Here is a 16791-nt window from a genome sequence, read left to right as displayed (position 1 = left end):
TCACCTGAGTGTTTTCTTTTTGTAATGTTCTAAGTTTATGTCTATCACCAGGATCTTGATTGTTGAGCTGCTCAGTAAGTGACAATACTTGTTTTTGAAGACTGTCTTTCTGAAACATTTTATTGCAAAAAAATATTTAAATAACTAAAAAAAAAAAAAAAAAAACTCAAGAAATTCAAAAAGAAATGTAATAATTTTTTTTTAAGTTTATCTTCATTTGTTACATTATTATATTATATACTACATTATATTTTTATATATTATATTGTTATACATATTATTATACATTATATTATTTATTATATTTATTTATAAACTTTGGCATATATATAATTCTGACATATATAAAATTCGCCGAATGGTCACACACGAGCAGTGAACGCCTGAGGGAAGAAATGAAATACATTAGAATAAAGGAGAATTATTTTTCAAACAAAGCATATTTTGACAGTTGTCAAGACAAAAATAAAGATTAATAGAGGAATATTTAAAATAAGACAGACAATGCATCTAAACAGTACTAACAATAATAATAATAATAAAAAATAAATTGTTATATAAATACTAATATGAAATAAGATAAACAAAAAAAATATATCACCAAACAAAAAATACATTAAAAAATAAAAAGTATGCATAACAATGAAAGGCCTCAGAGTGGAAAAAAAAACATTAATGCCAATGTGTAAACATAATTTTATAGAGTTATACATATTATTATACATTATATTATTTATTATATTTATTATATTATATATATTATTATATACTATATTATTGTATATATTGTTTTACTACAATTCTCAATGAAATTTATGAATTAGATGTCAGTCAAATAAAGGTGACAATACATGTTTTTGAAGACTTATATATATATATATATATATATATATATATATATATATATATATATATATATATATATATATATATATATATATATATATATATATATATATATATATATATATATATATATATATTACTATTTACTATATTTAAAATACTTTTTCTGACAGTATTTTATAAATATAATTAAAATATAAGCATGTAAATAAACAACTTTTCTTATTCTTTTCAACAATTCCAACTTTTATGAGTTAATTTATTAGAGATGATTCTCATAAAACTTTCAAATCATTTTCATTAACAATTATCATAAAAACATTTGCAAAAAAAATTTACCTCAAAGTTAAATTTAGCATGCAGCTCATCTGATAGGTTCTTCTTTTGAGACTAAAAGTTATAGTTGCAATTAAAGTTCATTCAAAAAATACAAGCAGTAAATAAATAAAGGTATAAACCACCAAACACAGTTAGAACATGAAACAGCAGTAAAAAATTTAATATACCAGTTCATGTTCATACTCTGATTTTAGAAAGGAATAATCATAGCGTAAGCGATTAAACTCATTTCGATATCTACTAACTTCAACCTCCATAGATTCAAGTTTCTACCATACAATATTTAAATTTTTATTTTTTAAATAAAATTTAATCAAACTTTTATTAGTAATAAATAAAGTACTAAAAAGTTAACAAAGTAAACATTAAATTAACTAATCAAATATTAAAAAATATATTATAAACTATATATATCATAAATAAACAATATTATAATTTAATCAGCCCATAAAACATAATTCATTTTATTTTTACAAAAACCTGTCTGTATGGAGCTTCAACTTCTTCTTGTAACTTTATTTTCAAAATTTCTATTTTTTGGGGTGTAAAAATCTAAAAAAGTTATATTTATAAAATATTGATATTTATAATGCGCATATATTGTTATTTATAAAATATATACTTATAGATTATTATTATTATTTATGAAAGATGTATTACAATTTGAAAAAACATATGCATTATTATTAATGAAACATATAAAAACAGCTTATCTATGTTTTATAAATAATAATATGAGATATAATATTATTATTATATATATACATATATAAATTAGTAAAAACACATATCTAATTTTTGATTACTTCAACACTGTAGGTAATTAGTAAAAACACTTATCTAATTTTTAATTACTTCAATCAGTAGGTTCATCAGGAAGAATCTTCCTGATGAACCTACTGATGGTGAAACACAGTGTTGAAGTAATCAAAAATTAAATAAGTGTTTTTACTAATTTATTATTGCTCTGTTCTTTTAGAACATTGAACACTCTGTTTGTACAAACTAAAAAAAGTAAAAAAAGATTTAATAATATTTTTTATGTGATGTTTATTTAGAAAACATTAGGCGGTAGTTACTACTTGTAAAAAAGTATTTTAAAATTTAAATTTAGGTATTTAAATTGTCAAAAAGTATTTTAACCACATTTGAAAATAAGATTTAAATTTTGACTAAAATCTGATTTTAAAATTTCCCTGAGTTCATAAGTAAAATTGTGCTTTAGGCTTGATCTTTTCATGAAACTTAATTCAATTTTATATAAGTTACTAATTATGTTGATTTTACATTTACATTAATTTTTGTTTATTAATGTATAGCTTCAAGACATTGATACACTACAGAAGTGCCTATGATTAAATGTTCATAAAAGCATTGCTATATATTCATATATCAAAATAGTAATATATATTCTAATAATTGCTGGATTGACCATAGATAAGGCTGGTAGGCTAAAATATCTTAGACTAACATTACTAGAACAGTAATACTTTATAAAGGGTATATCTATTTTTAGCAGAACTTCTATGCTTCAAATCTAGTCAGAATTACTACTTTGAAAAATTTCAATCCTATTTTTAAAATAAGTCCAAGTATTTATTTCAAAAATAGATTTAAAAATAAAAATTTTTAATAATGAATTTTTTTATTCAAGTATCTTTTTTTTTGTAATTATTTTGCAGCAAGTATCAGTAGTTATAATGAAAGTTTTAATGAAAAATCGTAGGGTGTGGCATATAAATCCATCATGACCTATTTTACAGGTCACTTACTGATAGTATTGTATTATTTAAACATAAACTTATAATAATAATTAGTATGTAATTATTGATATAACTATGTTATTATTATGTGATAAAAGTCAATAATATTGGAAGCTTTAACAACTATTGCAGAAATTAATAGCAGCCATATCTTTTTATCTTAACTTTTCAAACAAAATTTTGCCATAAATTTTCTAACAAAAGCATTTAAAACATATCAGAAAGCTTTTTCAATGCAAAAGCTTAATATTTTTTGTTGTATAAACTTTATAACTCTCCTGTGACGATAATATACAAATCAATAAATTTTATAAATTCTTGAAAAGCTCAGTAATTATAAAATTTGTTCAAAAACTGAGAACTTTATCAAAGGGTATATCTTGAAATTTTAGTTAAATCTCTTTATATTTTACCAACATTTTTATTATTATATTTCAACTATAAAAAAATCTTGCAAAACAACTTTGCTTTTTAAACTTATGCCTTTGTCTTACACTCAAAACATTTGAAGCATAAGATTATAAAAAATGTGTGCACCTCACATTTTAAAATATGCTCATATTAGAATTATGCTCATATATTTTATAATTTTATAATGTTATGTAACTATTGATAAACTCAACTGGATGGGTGGTCACTATGGCAGTTAGCAGTTTTGTACAAAGAACTTCAGAATCTTTTTTTATTTGATCTGATAATTGTTCATATTACATTTTATATCTTAATACATAAAATTAATTTAAGTCGTATATATTCATATAATAAAATAGTAATATTTGTTATTTTATGTGACATGATTTTTGATATGATTTTTTCAGTTACTTACTAAGTTACTATAATAAGATGGTATAGAAAATGATTTGTTATTAATAGATATTATAACAATATCAACTAACTTCAATTATGCGTATTGTTCATGATTTTGTAACTTTCTTTGTGCAGAATCCTAAATATGTCACTGATTTGATGAAAAAATTACCTGACAATTGTCTCTCCGAACACAAACACACACACATGTACACTAGTATTTTATTTTTATGTATTAACTTTTTTTCAATAACAAAATTAATTACAAATATACCACTTCACCTTTATTTTTAATTCTTCACATTCTTCTATTTTTGCATTCAACTCATTTCTTGCTAATGCAACTAGCTCTTGACAGCGTGATTCAAGCATTTTCATTTCATCTTTAAGAGAGTTTATTTCATAAGCTTGGCGTTTTTTTTCCTTTAAAAAAGCACACATAACATTGTATACACTTTAGGCCAATATCATACATTTTTAAAAAGCAAAGGGGCTGTCTATTAATAATGCCAACAATTTTGCAGGCAATTTTTACCTCCCTCTTGTTAACAACTTGTCAAACTTTCAGAGACCCTTTTCCCCTATATAATTATGGTAACATTTGATTACTCCCCCATCCTGCCCCCCCTACCCCCAAATAAAATCAAAATGGAAAAAAACTTTTTTTCCTTTTTTTAAGTAATTAAATTTATTTTAAAAAGTAGCATTGTTGACCTCAACTTTTTTTGATCTCCTGCCATTCCCTTGTCAATAATTGTCAAAAAATTTCAGACCCCCACCCTCTCCTTTCCTCCTATTTTTTTAGCATAATCAATGGACAGCTCTAAAAAAACATCTTAATACTTCTTCAAGATAGTCGTGATCAGCTTTAACTGTTTCATACATTGTACGATACTTTTCAATACGAATCCGTTGTTCAGCAGTGATTGTTTCTAGTTGATTGAGTCTTTCTAATTTTAGTAATGTTTCTGCATGAGTGTTCCCACTAGAGGCAGCCATTATATGAGTACTAGTTTTAAGATACTATTCCTATAAATCAAAATATTTTAAGCTGCAAAAAAGTTGGAGTATTTATTAGAAATAATATTTTTTTTATTTTTAAAGGAAAATAAATAAAGTTAAAATATTTTTTTTTAATAATTAAAGAGAAAACCTACCAAGAAGTAAAAAAACTAAAAACTCATAATAAAAATAACTGTTGGCATTGCAATTCATTTCAAATAAAAAAAGAACAGGTGATGCTTAAGTTATCGGAATAATCAAAAACTTCAATATCTTATTAACAAGTAAAGAGAAAACAATTAGCCAATTTTTCTGAAATAAAGTATTTATTTTTGAATAAAAATCATTTCTTTCTTGTAAGAAAAAACTCTATCATCTGCAATAGATTTCAAATTTGCATTGACATCTTTCATAAGCAACTGTAAATAATCAATTTCTTTTAATGCGATTAATCAAGACTTTCTCTGTCATGCCAACCTCTCTTGTAAACCTTTTGAGTCAAATGCCCCCAAAAGTTGGTTGGATTCCTTATCAACATGATTGATATAAATGGTCATCCAATTTAGAGAATCTTTAGAGCAATAAAAACTTGATAAATTAAAAAAATTGATTAAAATAGACATGATACTTGTGAATGAATGGAAAAAGTCATTTTTCTAAACATTCATTGACATAGATTGGTATATTGATTGCTATAGCTTTGAAAGTACAAAACAATGGCTCATACCTCTATTAGATACATAACTCTATTAGATATATACCCTTTATTAGATACAGCAATCAACATTATTAACTTCTCAAAAAATTCTCTTTTCCAACAAAGGGAACACTTTCTGGACATGTTTCTTTGATGTCTGCGTAGCATTTTAAATTTTATGACCTGCAAAACAAAAGTATTTTTTGCCATCAATGACTAGAAGTGATTTTGTGTAAAAGATTTTAATGTTTTCTGCTTTTATTGCTTTTAATTGCTATTCAATGGTGTATTAGGTAGTCTTTTCACATTTTCTATATTAAATCCTTTTTTTTTTTGATTCTCAACCAATTGTTGATTTATTCGCACCAGATTTAAGACCCAATTTACTCTGAACAAGCTCTATTTGGTTGTTGACAAGTCTCTTTAGCTTGGCTTTTTCTTCTCTAGTCCAGTATGTTGAACAACTTTTTATCATGTTGGCAAGCTTTTTATCAGAAAAGTTTCATGTATTTTTTTAAGTTATACTTTGTATTTTATGCAATTCGTTCTTTTTTAAAATAGTTTACAAGTTCTTTTTTTTTCATATATATTATGATTTTTAACAAAAAAAATTTTGAGACATTTTCAAAATATTCTTTTTCTGCTGCATTTAATTTTTAATAAATTTGTTTAAATGAAATAAATATTTCACAGACTTTTTATGCATATGAGTCAAACCACATGGTTTTTTACTGCAATTAGCTAAAAAAGTTAAAATTTGTGCGACAACTTCATCAACAACAACTTATGCATCACCGGTTTATTTTATTTTTTCATAAAAGGATAAAGAACAAAAACAAACAAAAAAATATGTATATTAAATAATAAACTTATAAAACTGTAAAAGAAGTTTGTAAAAAAAAAAGTAATAAAAAAAGAAAAAAAAGAAAACAATGATTATTCAATAAATATTATATAGTATTTATATCAATAAAAATATCAATATATACATATATATTTACATAAATACAATATTAATTTATATAGTCATTACTAATCCTTGTATATAAATATTTGCTAAAAATTTAAAAAATCCTAACCAATAAAACTTTTAGGTTTGCTCACAAATGATGGAACATTCAAATACTCCTCTGTAATAAATGAATCAACAAGATCACAGAAAGACAAAGGAGTTTGAGTTTCATTATTTTTTGTTGTTTCATCTAACATCAAATCGATTAAATCAAATGTTTGAGTACCAGATGAATAAATTTGTTGATGTATTGAAGAGAATGTTTGAGTGCCAAATGTGTTAGTAGATATAATATTATCATCCTGATTTTGGTTATAAGAGTTTGGTAAAAGATCACGTTTAGTTCTTGAGAAATCTATATTCAAATATAAGCAATCGGGATCCGTTTGGGTAGATGACGTATTTTGCCCAATAGCAAAGACTTCACTAAAATTTTCAGACAACCAGCTATTGTTCATATTGTGTGTTGTTTGTGTTCCAATATTATTACAATCACCTATCTGATCACTTAGTGATGACTCACTTATAAGAAAATCAAGTTGGATTGATTTACCTAAAGGAAGATTAGAATCTTTCAAAACTGTTTGAGTTTCCATATTGCAACCATCATTAAATTCAGACAACCAAGTCATTAAACTATCTGTTTGTGTTTCCTCATCTAAAGAAAAAATATTTTCAGAATCCACTGGCAGTTTACACTGCATGCCAAAATCACAAGTTTGTAAACTTTCAGAGTTTTTGCATGTTAAATTGTTTTTCTGAATTCCAGGATCAATATCTTTAAAACTGTTTGGTGTTATACAAAAAGTCTTTGCTAAACTATCGGCAGAGGAACCAAGCTCTCCATAACAATCAATAAGTTGTGAGCTTGCTTTAGTTTGGACAGCTTGTTCAATAAATATTTTTTTTTTAGATACACTACTCGCTGTTTTTAACTTCTTTTTTTTTGTTTCCTGTTGCTGTTGCTGCTTTAAAAGTGTCATTTTTAACAAGAGAGGATCGGAAAGAACCTCTTTAGCTTCCTTAGATGCAAGGTACAACATACGTTTTTCATACTTACTTAATTTTTGAAATTCTTTGTTTGAAGATTTTGAATTCAACAATCTGTTGTTTAAGTTGAAAACAGCATTTTTAACATTGCTTACTTCAATTTTGAAATCAAAAGAACTGTTTTTGACATTATTTATTTCATTATCACATTTAGTAGAATTACCATCACTAATAAAATCACCATCGATAGGTAGAGCATTCACAGGTTGTGCAGTTTGGTAACTGTAATTAGATTCTATGATCATTGATTTATCTGAAACATAAGTACTATTTTCATTAAGAATCATAGGATCCACTTTCGGCAATATATCAACTTGCTTTGAGCTGAAGCCATTCCCACTTGATTTCAATTTTCCATTTAATGTTTGAGATGGAAGTATGTAAAGAACACCTGGTATAGTATACGTTTGAAGATTTTGCAGACTAAAATAAAAGTTAAATTAAAATTAAAATTGTTCTAATTTACCACTGTTGGGAAGATTTAAGATTTTTATGAAAAGAATCTAAAGGATCAAAATTATAAATATATAAGTATAATTAAAAATAAAATATGTGTGAAGTTTATTAACAAGTAAAAAAATATATTAACAAGTAAAAAAAATCAATAACAAGTAAAAAAATATATTAACAAGTAAGAAAATATATTAACAAGTAAAATAAATTAGTTAACAAGTAAAAAAATATATTAACAAGTAAAAAAGTATACTAACAAGTAAAAAAATTATAAAGAGTAAAAAAATAAATAAAATAATTCAGAAGACCTATCAAAAGGCTAACAAAAATGAATCTTATAAAATTGTTATACTAAAAAAAATTTTGAAGGGCAGGTTAGTTGAGTAGGCACAAAATTAAAAAGAAAATATATAAATATGTTAAAACAAAGATGCTAAGCCCCTAAAGGGACTTCAGTTTTGAATCACTATTTGTTCTCTATGAATATGGTGGCCAAAAATGTAAAAAATTATAAAAAAAAATAATTGTAAATTGCAAAAAAATACAGTGGACTTGAAGTGTGATTCTTTTTAGCCTAGAGTCCTGCTATTTTACATAAGGACTGTGGGTTTACATTTAATAGTTCACATATCCAAAATGTACTTTTTTATTATAAAAAAAAAAGTCTAAAAGTCTCTCATAATTTTCGGAGCTCTTAGATTTTGAGATACCTTTCTTTTCTATGTTTACTTTTTCTCAAGTTTTTTTTTTAAATTAATTTACTCTCAACAAGGCTGCCAGGAACCAGTATTTAAGTTGGGAGTTACCAGAGAACAAAGAATAAAAGTGAAAGAAAACAGCAAAAAGAAGACTTAAAAAATGTAAACTTTGATTGTAAACTTTATGAGTTTTGGAAGATGAAACTAGAGATTACTTTTTTACTTTTTTGCTTGCTCATGTCGCTCATATTTAAATAACTCTCTTTATTTTAACAGTATTTTAATGAAGAAGTTAATGTTTTGAAAACTGCACACTGTTGCGACAAAAGTTTAAATTATAAATACATAAAATGCGTTCAATATTTACAAATACAATAAATTCAAATAAAATTAAAATAATAAAGTTTGAATTTTTATAAAACTTTTTTATCAAAATATCAAAATAACCAAACTATTCAGCTACAGAAGAGAAGTTTATTGTTTTAATGCAACGTAAATGAACAAAATGTAAAAAAATTAACAAAATTTATCTAAACAAAATAATCTAGCAAGGTAATAATCTAGTGGATATTTATTTAGACAATGTGAGTTTTATTAGTTACGTTTGTTCAAGTATTGGATAACCAGTGTCATGAAATAAATTAACCCCCATAATAAATTAACTCCCGCAGTGTAAAAAATTATCTGGGGAGTTAATCTATTTCAAAATAGATTAACTCCCCTTGAAATAAATCAACCCCTGTCAGCGAAACAAATTAACTCCCCATAATATTTTAACTCCCTTGGAACAACTTATACGAATTACTGAAAAAGTATTTCAACTTGATGTTTTCCAAATGTGTTTGTTTTTAAATCTGTTAATTAGTATAGATATGGATATAATAACAGTAGCACTATATATATCTTAAGCATTTTTTAATATTTATACATTCGATATATATGTATATCGAATACTACTATCTATCTACTATCTATAATTTCTACTAATTTATTCCTCTGTTCTATTAAGAACATTGAGTACTTCTATATATATATATATATATATATATATATATATATATATATATACATATATATATATATATATATATATATATATTTATATATATATATATATGTATATATATATGTATATATATATATATATATATATATATATATATATATATATATATATATATATAAACACCATTTCTACAACATAAAATTACAACAAGAAAGTCTGAATTATTATCTGAGTTAAAGTTAACGTGAAAGTATTATCTGAATAATCTCCACTTCTTACAGCAAGAAGTGTATTATTAAAGAATAAAGAAAAAATATACACTATGTGAGAATAGAGTATAATGATATGTAGCAGTGAAACATATGTGATAAAGGTGATGTCCATCAAATGATTTTCTCTATTTGGAAAGAATTGAAAAGTCAACAATCAGATAAATGTGCGGTGCAACTAAGAAAACAAGAAAAGTAGTGGTGATCTTATATAGAGATTAGGAATAGTGAGTGTACCAGACGGGTGCATCAGGGAAGATTAAGATGGTTTAAAGTTGCAGTTGATCGTGTAGTAGCGTCCAGAGCTTAGAGTTTCAGGAGAAAAAATTAAAAGTAGAAGCTGGAAACTTGGAGATGGTGTGTTACAGGCGACATGAAAAAGCTACAGTTAAGCAAGAAAATGCTTATGATCTTATACAATAGAGAAACAGCTTTATCAGTGATATGATATTTCTAAGTGAATTTGCAATATAATATTATATGTGTATGTGTGTGTATATATATAGATATATATATATATATATATATATATATATATATATATATATATATAAATTATGTTAGTAGGCAACTCCACCATTACTTACGGGACATTTTGATTTTTGTAGAGTCACATTTTTAGATACATATTTTTTGTTTTAACAGATATGTTTATATATTGATTAGATGTTTATATATAAATCATATCAAAATCATTTATTTGTTTTCCTGTATATTGAAATTCTGTTCAATTATTATAAATTTAGGATTTATAGTTGATTATATGTTGTGTTACTTATGGGACACAAATAAGCATTGCATTCAACCTGTTGTTTTCAGTTGAATATTTCAAGCCAAATATTTAACCTACATAGACTGGCTGCTTAAGTTAAATTAAGTAGTTTATTATTCTGCATAAAATTATTCAAAAGGTTTGTTTTAACTTGTTGTGGAATCAAAGGATAAATGAAAATAAGTGAATGATTAATTTTTAACTTTTTATTAACTAAAACAATAAGAAATATTAATATAACAACAATAATGTTCAATTTCATCACATTCTCCCCGACAACTTTAAGTTTTGGAGCCAAGCACTTTCAAGTTGATCGTCTTTTATTGATTGTTAAAATGATTTTTTTTGCAACTGGTGTGCAGCCTTATCTGGTTCTTGTAACAGGTGTACAGTAGATTGTTCCAATGAGCTTAGATTCGCTGTTTCCAAGTTAACTGTAGGTAAGACTTAAGTTTGAAACTGGTGTGCAGTCTTATCTGATTCTTGTAACAGGTGTGCAGTAGATTCAACAGTTGCTAATAACAGATTTCAAAACATTTACTGAGAATGGTAGTTTGCAAAAAGCAAACATTTTGGTAACACCAGGGTGGTGTAACGAATTGTGTAAAGACAATAGAGTAAACAAGCTCATTGCTGAAGAGTACATACAGCTAAAAGTATCAGGTGCAATATTGTATTACTTTTCGTAAACATGTCAAAGTTGTAACAAAAAAGCTCAAGACGCCGTTAATATATTTTATCATTCTTGATTTTACTCACATTATTCTTATTAAACATAAACAATACAGATTGTTGATTAGTTAAAAGCTTGAAACGCTTCCCAGTTAATAGATGGCACTAATGCGTGCAGATTCTATAACAGCACATGCCTTTTTTCAATAGGGGAATATTTTACCTCAGATTGATATAACAATTGCAAAAAAAAGCAACTGGTCAGCCATTTTGATTAAGAAGTCATGCAATAGCTGTATCAGATGCATGGGTTTCTAATGGTTCATTCTCATTAATAGAACACAACAAGCTGGACTAACTTTTTTTTTGAGGAGTTGTTACTCCTCAAAAAAAAAAGTTGGCTTCTTTTGTGGAAACACTGTGCATCCTAGATATAAATGTTAGAAACAGGTGCTGTAAAAGTAGATTTTGGTAAACCGAGAATAGGTAATCTTTAGAATACTTTTGAGGAGATACGTAAGTTCTAGCTTTGTAAAACATAACCTCTAGTGTCATGTCATGAGCTTTGTCCATTTGTTTTTTGTTACACAATGATTAACAAGTTAATAAAATTGTTGTGGACTCAAAGGATAAATGACAATAACTGAATTATTGCTTTTTAGCATTTTATTGACTAAAACAATTAGAAGAAATATTAATATAACAACAATAATAATAATGGTCAATTATATATCTTACGGGGATAATTTTTAATAATATAACAATGGAATGTTTACTATGATGGACAAAACTTTATTTGTATATTAAAATTTTTATCATGTTATTTAAATAAAACAAGTTTAAACTCAACTAAAAGATAAATAAAAGTTTTAACATCAGAAATTTTTATAATTTCATAAGAACGTTTGCTAATTATTAGCAGTTATGATATAAAACTTTTAGCTGTTATGATAAAAAACTTTCATTCCTTCTTTATAAAAAGCGAAAACCGGCATTCTAATTTAAACAGAATGACATAAGTTAATAGAAAAGTAGGAAAATAAACTTCAACAATCAGACTTTTAAAATGTTGCCTTATAGTTATGTTAGATTAAAAAGTAATTATCAAAAGCTACTTCGTTGATAAAAAGTAATAGTCTTTCAAAAACAAAAAAACAAAAACGTTGCTAAATGTAGAAATGCAAATTGCAAAAAATCAATTTAAATAATGCAAAAAAATAAATTTAAATAATTAGTAATTTAAATTTAAGTAATAAGTTAAAAAATGAACCAATTTAATTTTTCGTCCGACCGGGCAATTCAATTTGTTAAAAAAACTATTTCCAGTAGCCCTTGGAAAGATTTGGGTGGCATTTGCCATCGGGCAACCACAAGTGTACACCACTGATGTTTCTCATATTTAACCATCTAACTTTAAAATGACTATTATTATATATTGTTCAATACGTAAATTTAACTTTATCACCAGAAAAAAAGAGAATTTTTTTTAAGAACCAGCTCCAATACAAAAACAGTACTCTGTCCAGGGACAAATAAAAGATTTTTAGAATCAAAAGAGTGAATATTAGAAAATGACAAGCATAATAAAAAGAAGCAATCTTAGCAGATGCTAAATTTGCAATGGATTATGGTTTCCATGAGAGATGTTTAGTAAATGCTAATCTAAGTAGATATAAAGTAGTGGACTCAGTAAGAGTATTGTCATTTATCAATATAGATCACTCAGTAAGAGTAATGTCACTCATCAGTATAGAGGACTCAGTAAGAGTATTGTCATGCATCAATATAGGGGACTCAATAAAAGTATTGTTATTTATCAATATAGAGGACTCAGTGAAAGTATCATAATCAATATAGGTATATTACCATTATTGCAATAATTGTTTAAAGTAAACACCTGAGTTTTGCAAGAGTTAAAACTTACAAGCCACTGCAAGTTCCAGACTTGGACAGAGGAGAGATCAGCAAAGGAGAGATCAGTTTCAAGATCGGCCTGTATTAAGCGATTAAAGAGTGATGACTTATTTGTCATGACAGGAGATAACGGTTGTGTCATCAGCAAATAGAGACAGGAATATCATTAATAAAGATGAGAAACAATACAGGATCAAAGATAGAACCTTGTTGTACCCCAGAACTTACCAAAAATGAATAAGAATGTTGGCCTTCAAGGGCAACTTTGATACTGCGGTTAGAAAGAAATGATTTAATAATCTCAAAAACTTTCCCAGATAAAACATATGAAACAACCTTATGAAGAAGACCAGCATGCACAGCTTTATCAAAAACCTTTGATATGTCAAGTACAATACCCATTACCATCAAGGTTACGCAGTATTGACAACAAGTCAGGCGTAGAATGAGAAGATCAAAATCCGTCAGAATTCTGTCAGAAAAATGTCAGAATTGGTTGTCAGAAAGTTAATAGAATAAAGATGAGAAATTAGAAATTTGTTAATTATAGGCTAAAAGACCTTGGTAGTAAAAGAGAAAACACTGATTAGTCTATAGCTAGAAGATGTCAGAAATTTGTTAATTAAAAACTCAAAGACCTAGCTAGTAATAGAGAAAAGACTGAATGGATTATAGTTAAAAGAGTGACCACTCTGTTCACCAGAGTTTTGAAAAATTGGAACCTTAAATGATTTAAATCTGATTTCACAACAGTTTCAGCATTTCAATAAATTCCTTCAGTTTATCCAAGTGTGTAATGACATTAGCATTTTTGCATTAAACTTACATATTCAAGTTTTAAAATGACCCACAGTGCCTACAAGATAACTAGTTGTTATTTCAAAATTGTCAACTTCAAAATATTCTACCAGTGTACTTTTCATTCTACTTTAAAAAACTCTTTCAGTTCATTTCTAAGCTTAAAAAATCTTCCAAAAAAAATTCCCAGCAGATATCCATTGCACGATAGTATAAAACAATAACTTATTGAGTTCAGCATCTAGGTAAGAACTAAATTTTGTAAAAAGTCAAGTGAGAGCAGAAGACTTTACATGGTCAAGCAATTTGAGTAATTTCTTAAATACAACTTTCAAATAAACTAGTAAAGCTTTGGTTGCCAAAGCCTGTATATGAATAAAACAATTTAACCAACTACATTTTAAGCAATGTCTTTCACCCTAGTCAACAATCCAGACTTACAACCCATCATAGAAGGAGCTCTATCAGTAGTAGTTCTTAAAAATATTCAAATTGTAATTGATTGTCAGTGTACAACTGTTTTAAAATTTTCTTAATATCACCTGCTTTAGCTGTTGTTTCAAGTTTCAGAACAAAATTCTTCTTGAATTTGTTATTGTGAATACACCTACGAAATACAATTAATTGTACCATCGAACTTACATCTGTGGATTCATCCAACTCTATAGAAAATTATGGTAATTCTTTAATTTCATAAATAACACTTCCTTTAACGTTTGATGAAATGTCAGATAGCCTTTAATGGACTGTAGTATTTGATATATTATCTATCTTTATTACAGCTTCTTTTCCAAATAATAATTATCTATCTTTATTACAGCTTCTTTTCCATATAATAATTATCGATCTTCATTACAGCTTCTTTTCCAAATAATTATTATTTGGAGAAGAAGCTATAAAGATTAGATTGAAGAACTTTATCTTTGTAGATATTAACTATTATAATTTTAAAGATAGTAATTATTTTATAGATATCAATGATTATTATAATAATAATATATTATTATAATAATATAACAACTTCTTTCATACATAGAAGTATAATTTCTATAGCCAATGTGAAGCTTTTTATTCTATGCTATTTTATTTATGAAACCTTGAAAGATTTTTCTACTATATTCCATTAAGTTTAAGAACATTTTCAGTTTTATCCAACTTTAATCTCTTTAATGATTCAAATTTCCTTTTGAAATCAGTATCTTTTGTTGGAAGATCTGGATAACATTTATTTAAGTGAACTGCAAGCTTTAAGAGTTTGATAGAGTTCTTTCCTAGTACTTTATAACAAACAAAATACTGTGGGTAGCTAATGGTTTCTTTGAGTATGTAAGTAAAACAATATCTCATATGCTGATCTGCATATGATCTTTTTTTAACTTTTAGATATATTAAGTATTGAAAACATTATTATAAAAAGCATCAGTAATGTAGCAATAAGAGTTTTATATTCTCATATATTCTATTATAAACACAAATTACTTTCTTTCAATCAAATCAGTCAAGAAAAATATTTCTATATTTTAGATACGATGGGTCTATATGGTTAGCCATCATGTAAATCAAATTTTGCATTTTATGTATACATGTATGTATGTATTTATGTATGTATGTATGTATCAAATTTTCAGGAGATGCGTGCAGTTGTATACCTTATATGACCACGCAAACATTTTTTTTTTAAATTTTGTTTTGATAATTTGGCCACAGTTTTTTGCATATATTGATAATTTGCGTGTTTTGAAAAATGCACTTATAAAACTAAACTAATTTAAAGAGAAAATTAAATATAAGCCAAAAATTGAAAAGAGAAATAAATTTAACGAACGATAAAACAAATAAAGGATAAACCAGAGAAAATAATAGCATAAAACTAATTTATTTTATAATTTAGAAGCGTCACAATTGATAGTTCAAACTTAATTAATTTTAAAGTGTTTCAATTAATAATTTACAGCTAATAAATTTTCTTATGTCAGAATGTTAATGTTGCACAGAGGTTGATTAATTGGATCATTTATGAGGCACGACTGTAATATCGGGATTGGTCAAGGGTTCAAATCATACTAAGACTTTTTTTTTTTACGTAGACATTGGGAAATATCAAAGTTTCAAATTTTTAAACAAATAAGTTTTATAGTAATTAAGCTTTAAATAGCTTAAGAATTAAATAACTTTGAAACCTCAATTTTTTCTAAACTCTTTGTAGTGAAGCACTATTAAATTAAAATAAAAGCATATACTAACGGGTGACAACTAAAAAAAGAGACTAGATTTAAAGACATATCTTCTTAAAGGAATAAGATTTTAAAAATAGGAAAACTGTTTTAGAAGGTATTTTTATTCTAGTTTTTAAATATTTTATGTGTTTTTATTTTTTATAAAAAAATGAATAAAAAAATAAATTCAAAACAAGAAGAGATTAGAAAACATGTGTAAGAATTTTATTTAAATTACAAAAATGCTGGTAAAAAGTTCACTTATGACCACTTTAAAGCTGAGAATATACCTAAAAGTACTATTTACAAGATAATTAAACATGCTGAAAGTGAATCTGGGTACCAAAGAGTTCAAGGAAGTGGAGTAGAAGCAAAAAAAATGACCTGGACAAACATTGAAAGACTCAAACTCATGTTTGACTATAAAGACGGAGTTTCTCAACGACAGGCAGCTAAAAAGTTCAACTGTTCTCAGCA

At 25.8% G+C, this 16791-nt stretch overlaps 2 protein-coding genes across 2 annotated transcripts in view; both read right to left on the bottom strand.

The window, feature by feature from the left end:
• The window catches only part of LOC101237774 (centrosomal protein of 83 kDa-like), a 57394-nt gene extending 50726 nt beyond the window's left edge, over window positions 1-6668 (bottom strand). Inside the window, exons 1-7 of the mRNA XM_065793038.1 lie at window positions 6534-6668; window positions 4599-4784; window positions 4038-4178; window positions 1666-1737; window positions 1353-1454; window positions 1186-1236; window positions 5-109 (exon numbers count right to left, since the gene is read on the bottom strand). Of these exons, the coding sequence (XP_065649110.1) occupies window positions 5-109; window positions 1186-1236; window positions 1353-1454; window positions 1666-1737; window positions 4038-4178; window positions 4599-4754 (627 nt within the window). The 5' untranslated portion in view covers window positions 4755-4784; window positions 6534-6668. The remainder of the gene's footprint in view (window positions 1-4; window positions 110-1185; window positions 1237-1352; window positions 1455-1665; window positions 1738-4037; window positions 4179-4598; window positions 4785-6533) is intronic.
• The window catches only part of LOC101237680 (uncharacterized), a 48536-nt gene continuing 38135 nt past the window's right edge, over window positions 6391-16791 (bottom strand). The window contains exon 4 of the mRNA XM_065793039.1: window positions 6391-7939. Coding sequence (XP_065649111.1) covers window positions 6529-7939 — 1411 coding nt within the window. The 3' untranslated portion in view covers window positions 6391-6528. The remainder of the gene's footprint in view (window positions 7940-16791) is intronic.

Source organism: Hydra vulgaris, chromosome 03, assembly GCF_038396675.1.
Source record: "Hydra vulgaris chromosome 03, alternate assembly HydraT2T_AEP".
NCBI classification, from domain to species: domain Eukaryota; kingdom Metazoa; phylum Cnidaria; class Hydrozoa; order Anthoathecata; family Hydridae; genus Hydra; species Hydra vulgaris.
The sequence above is the reverse complement of the archived record's forward strand: the minus strand, read 5'-3'. Positions and strand labels throughout refer to the sequence as shown.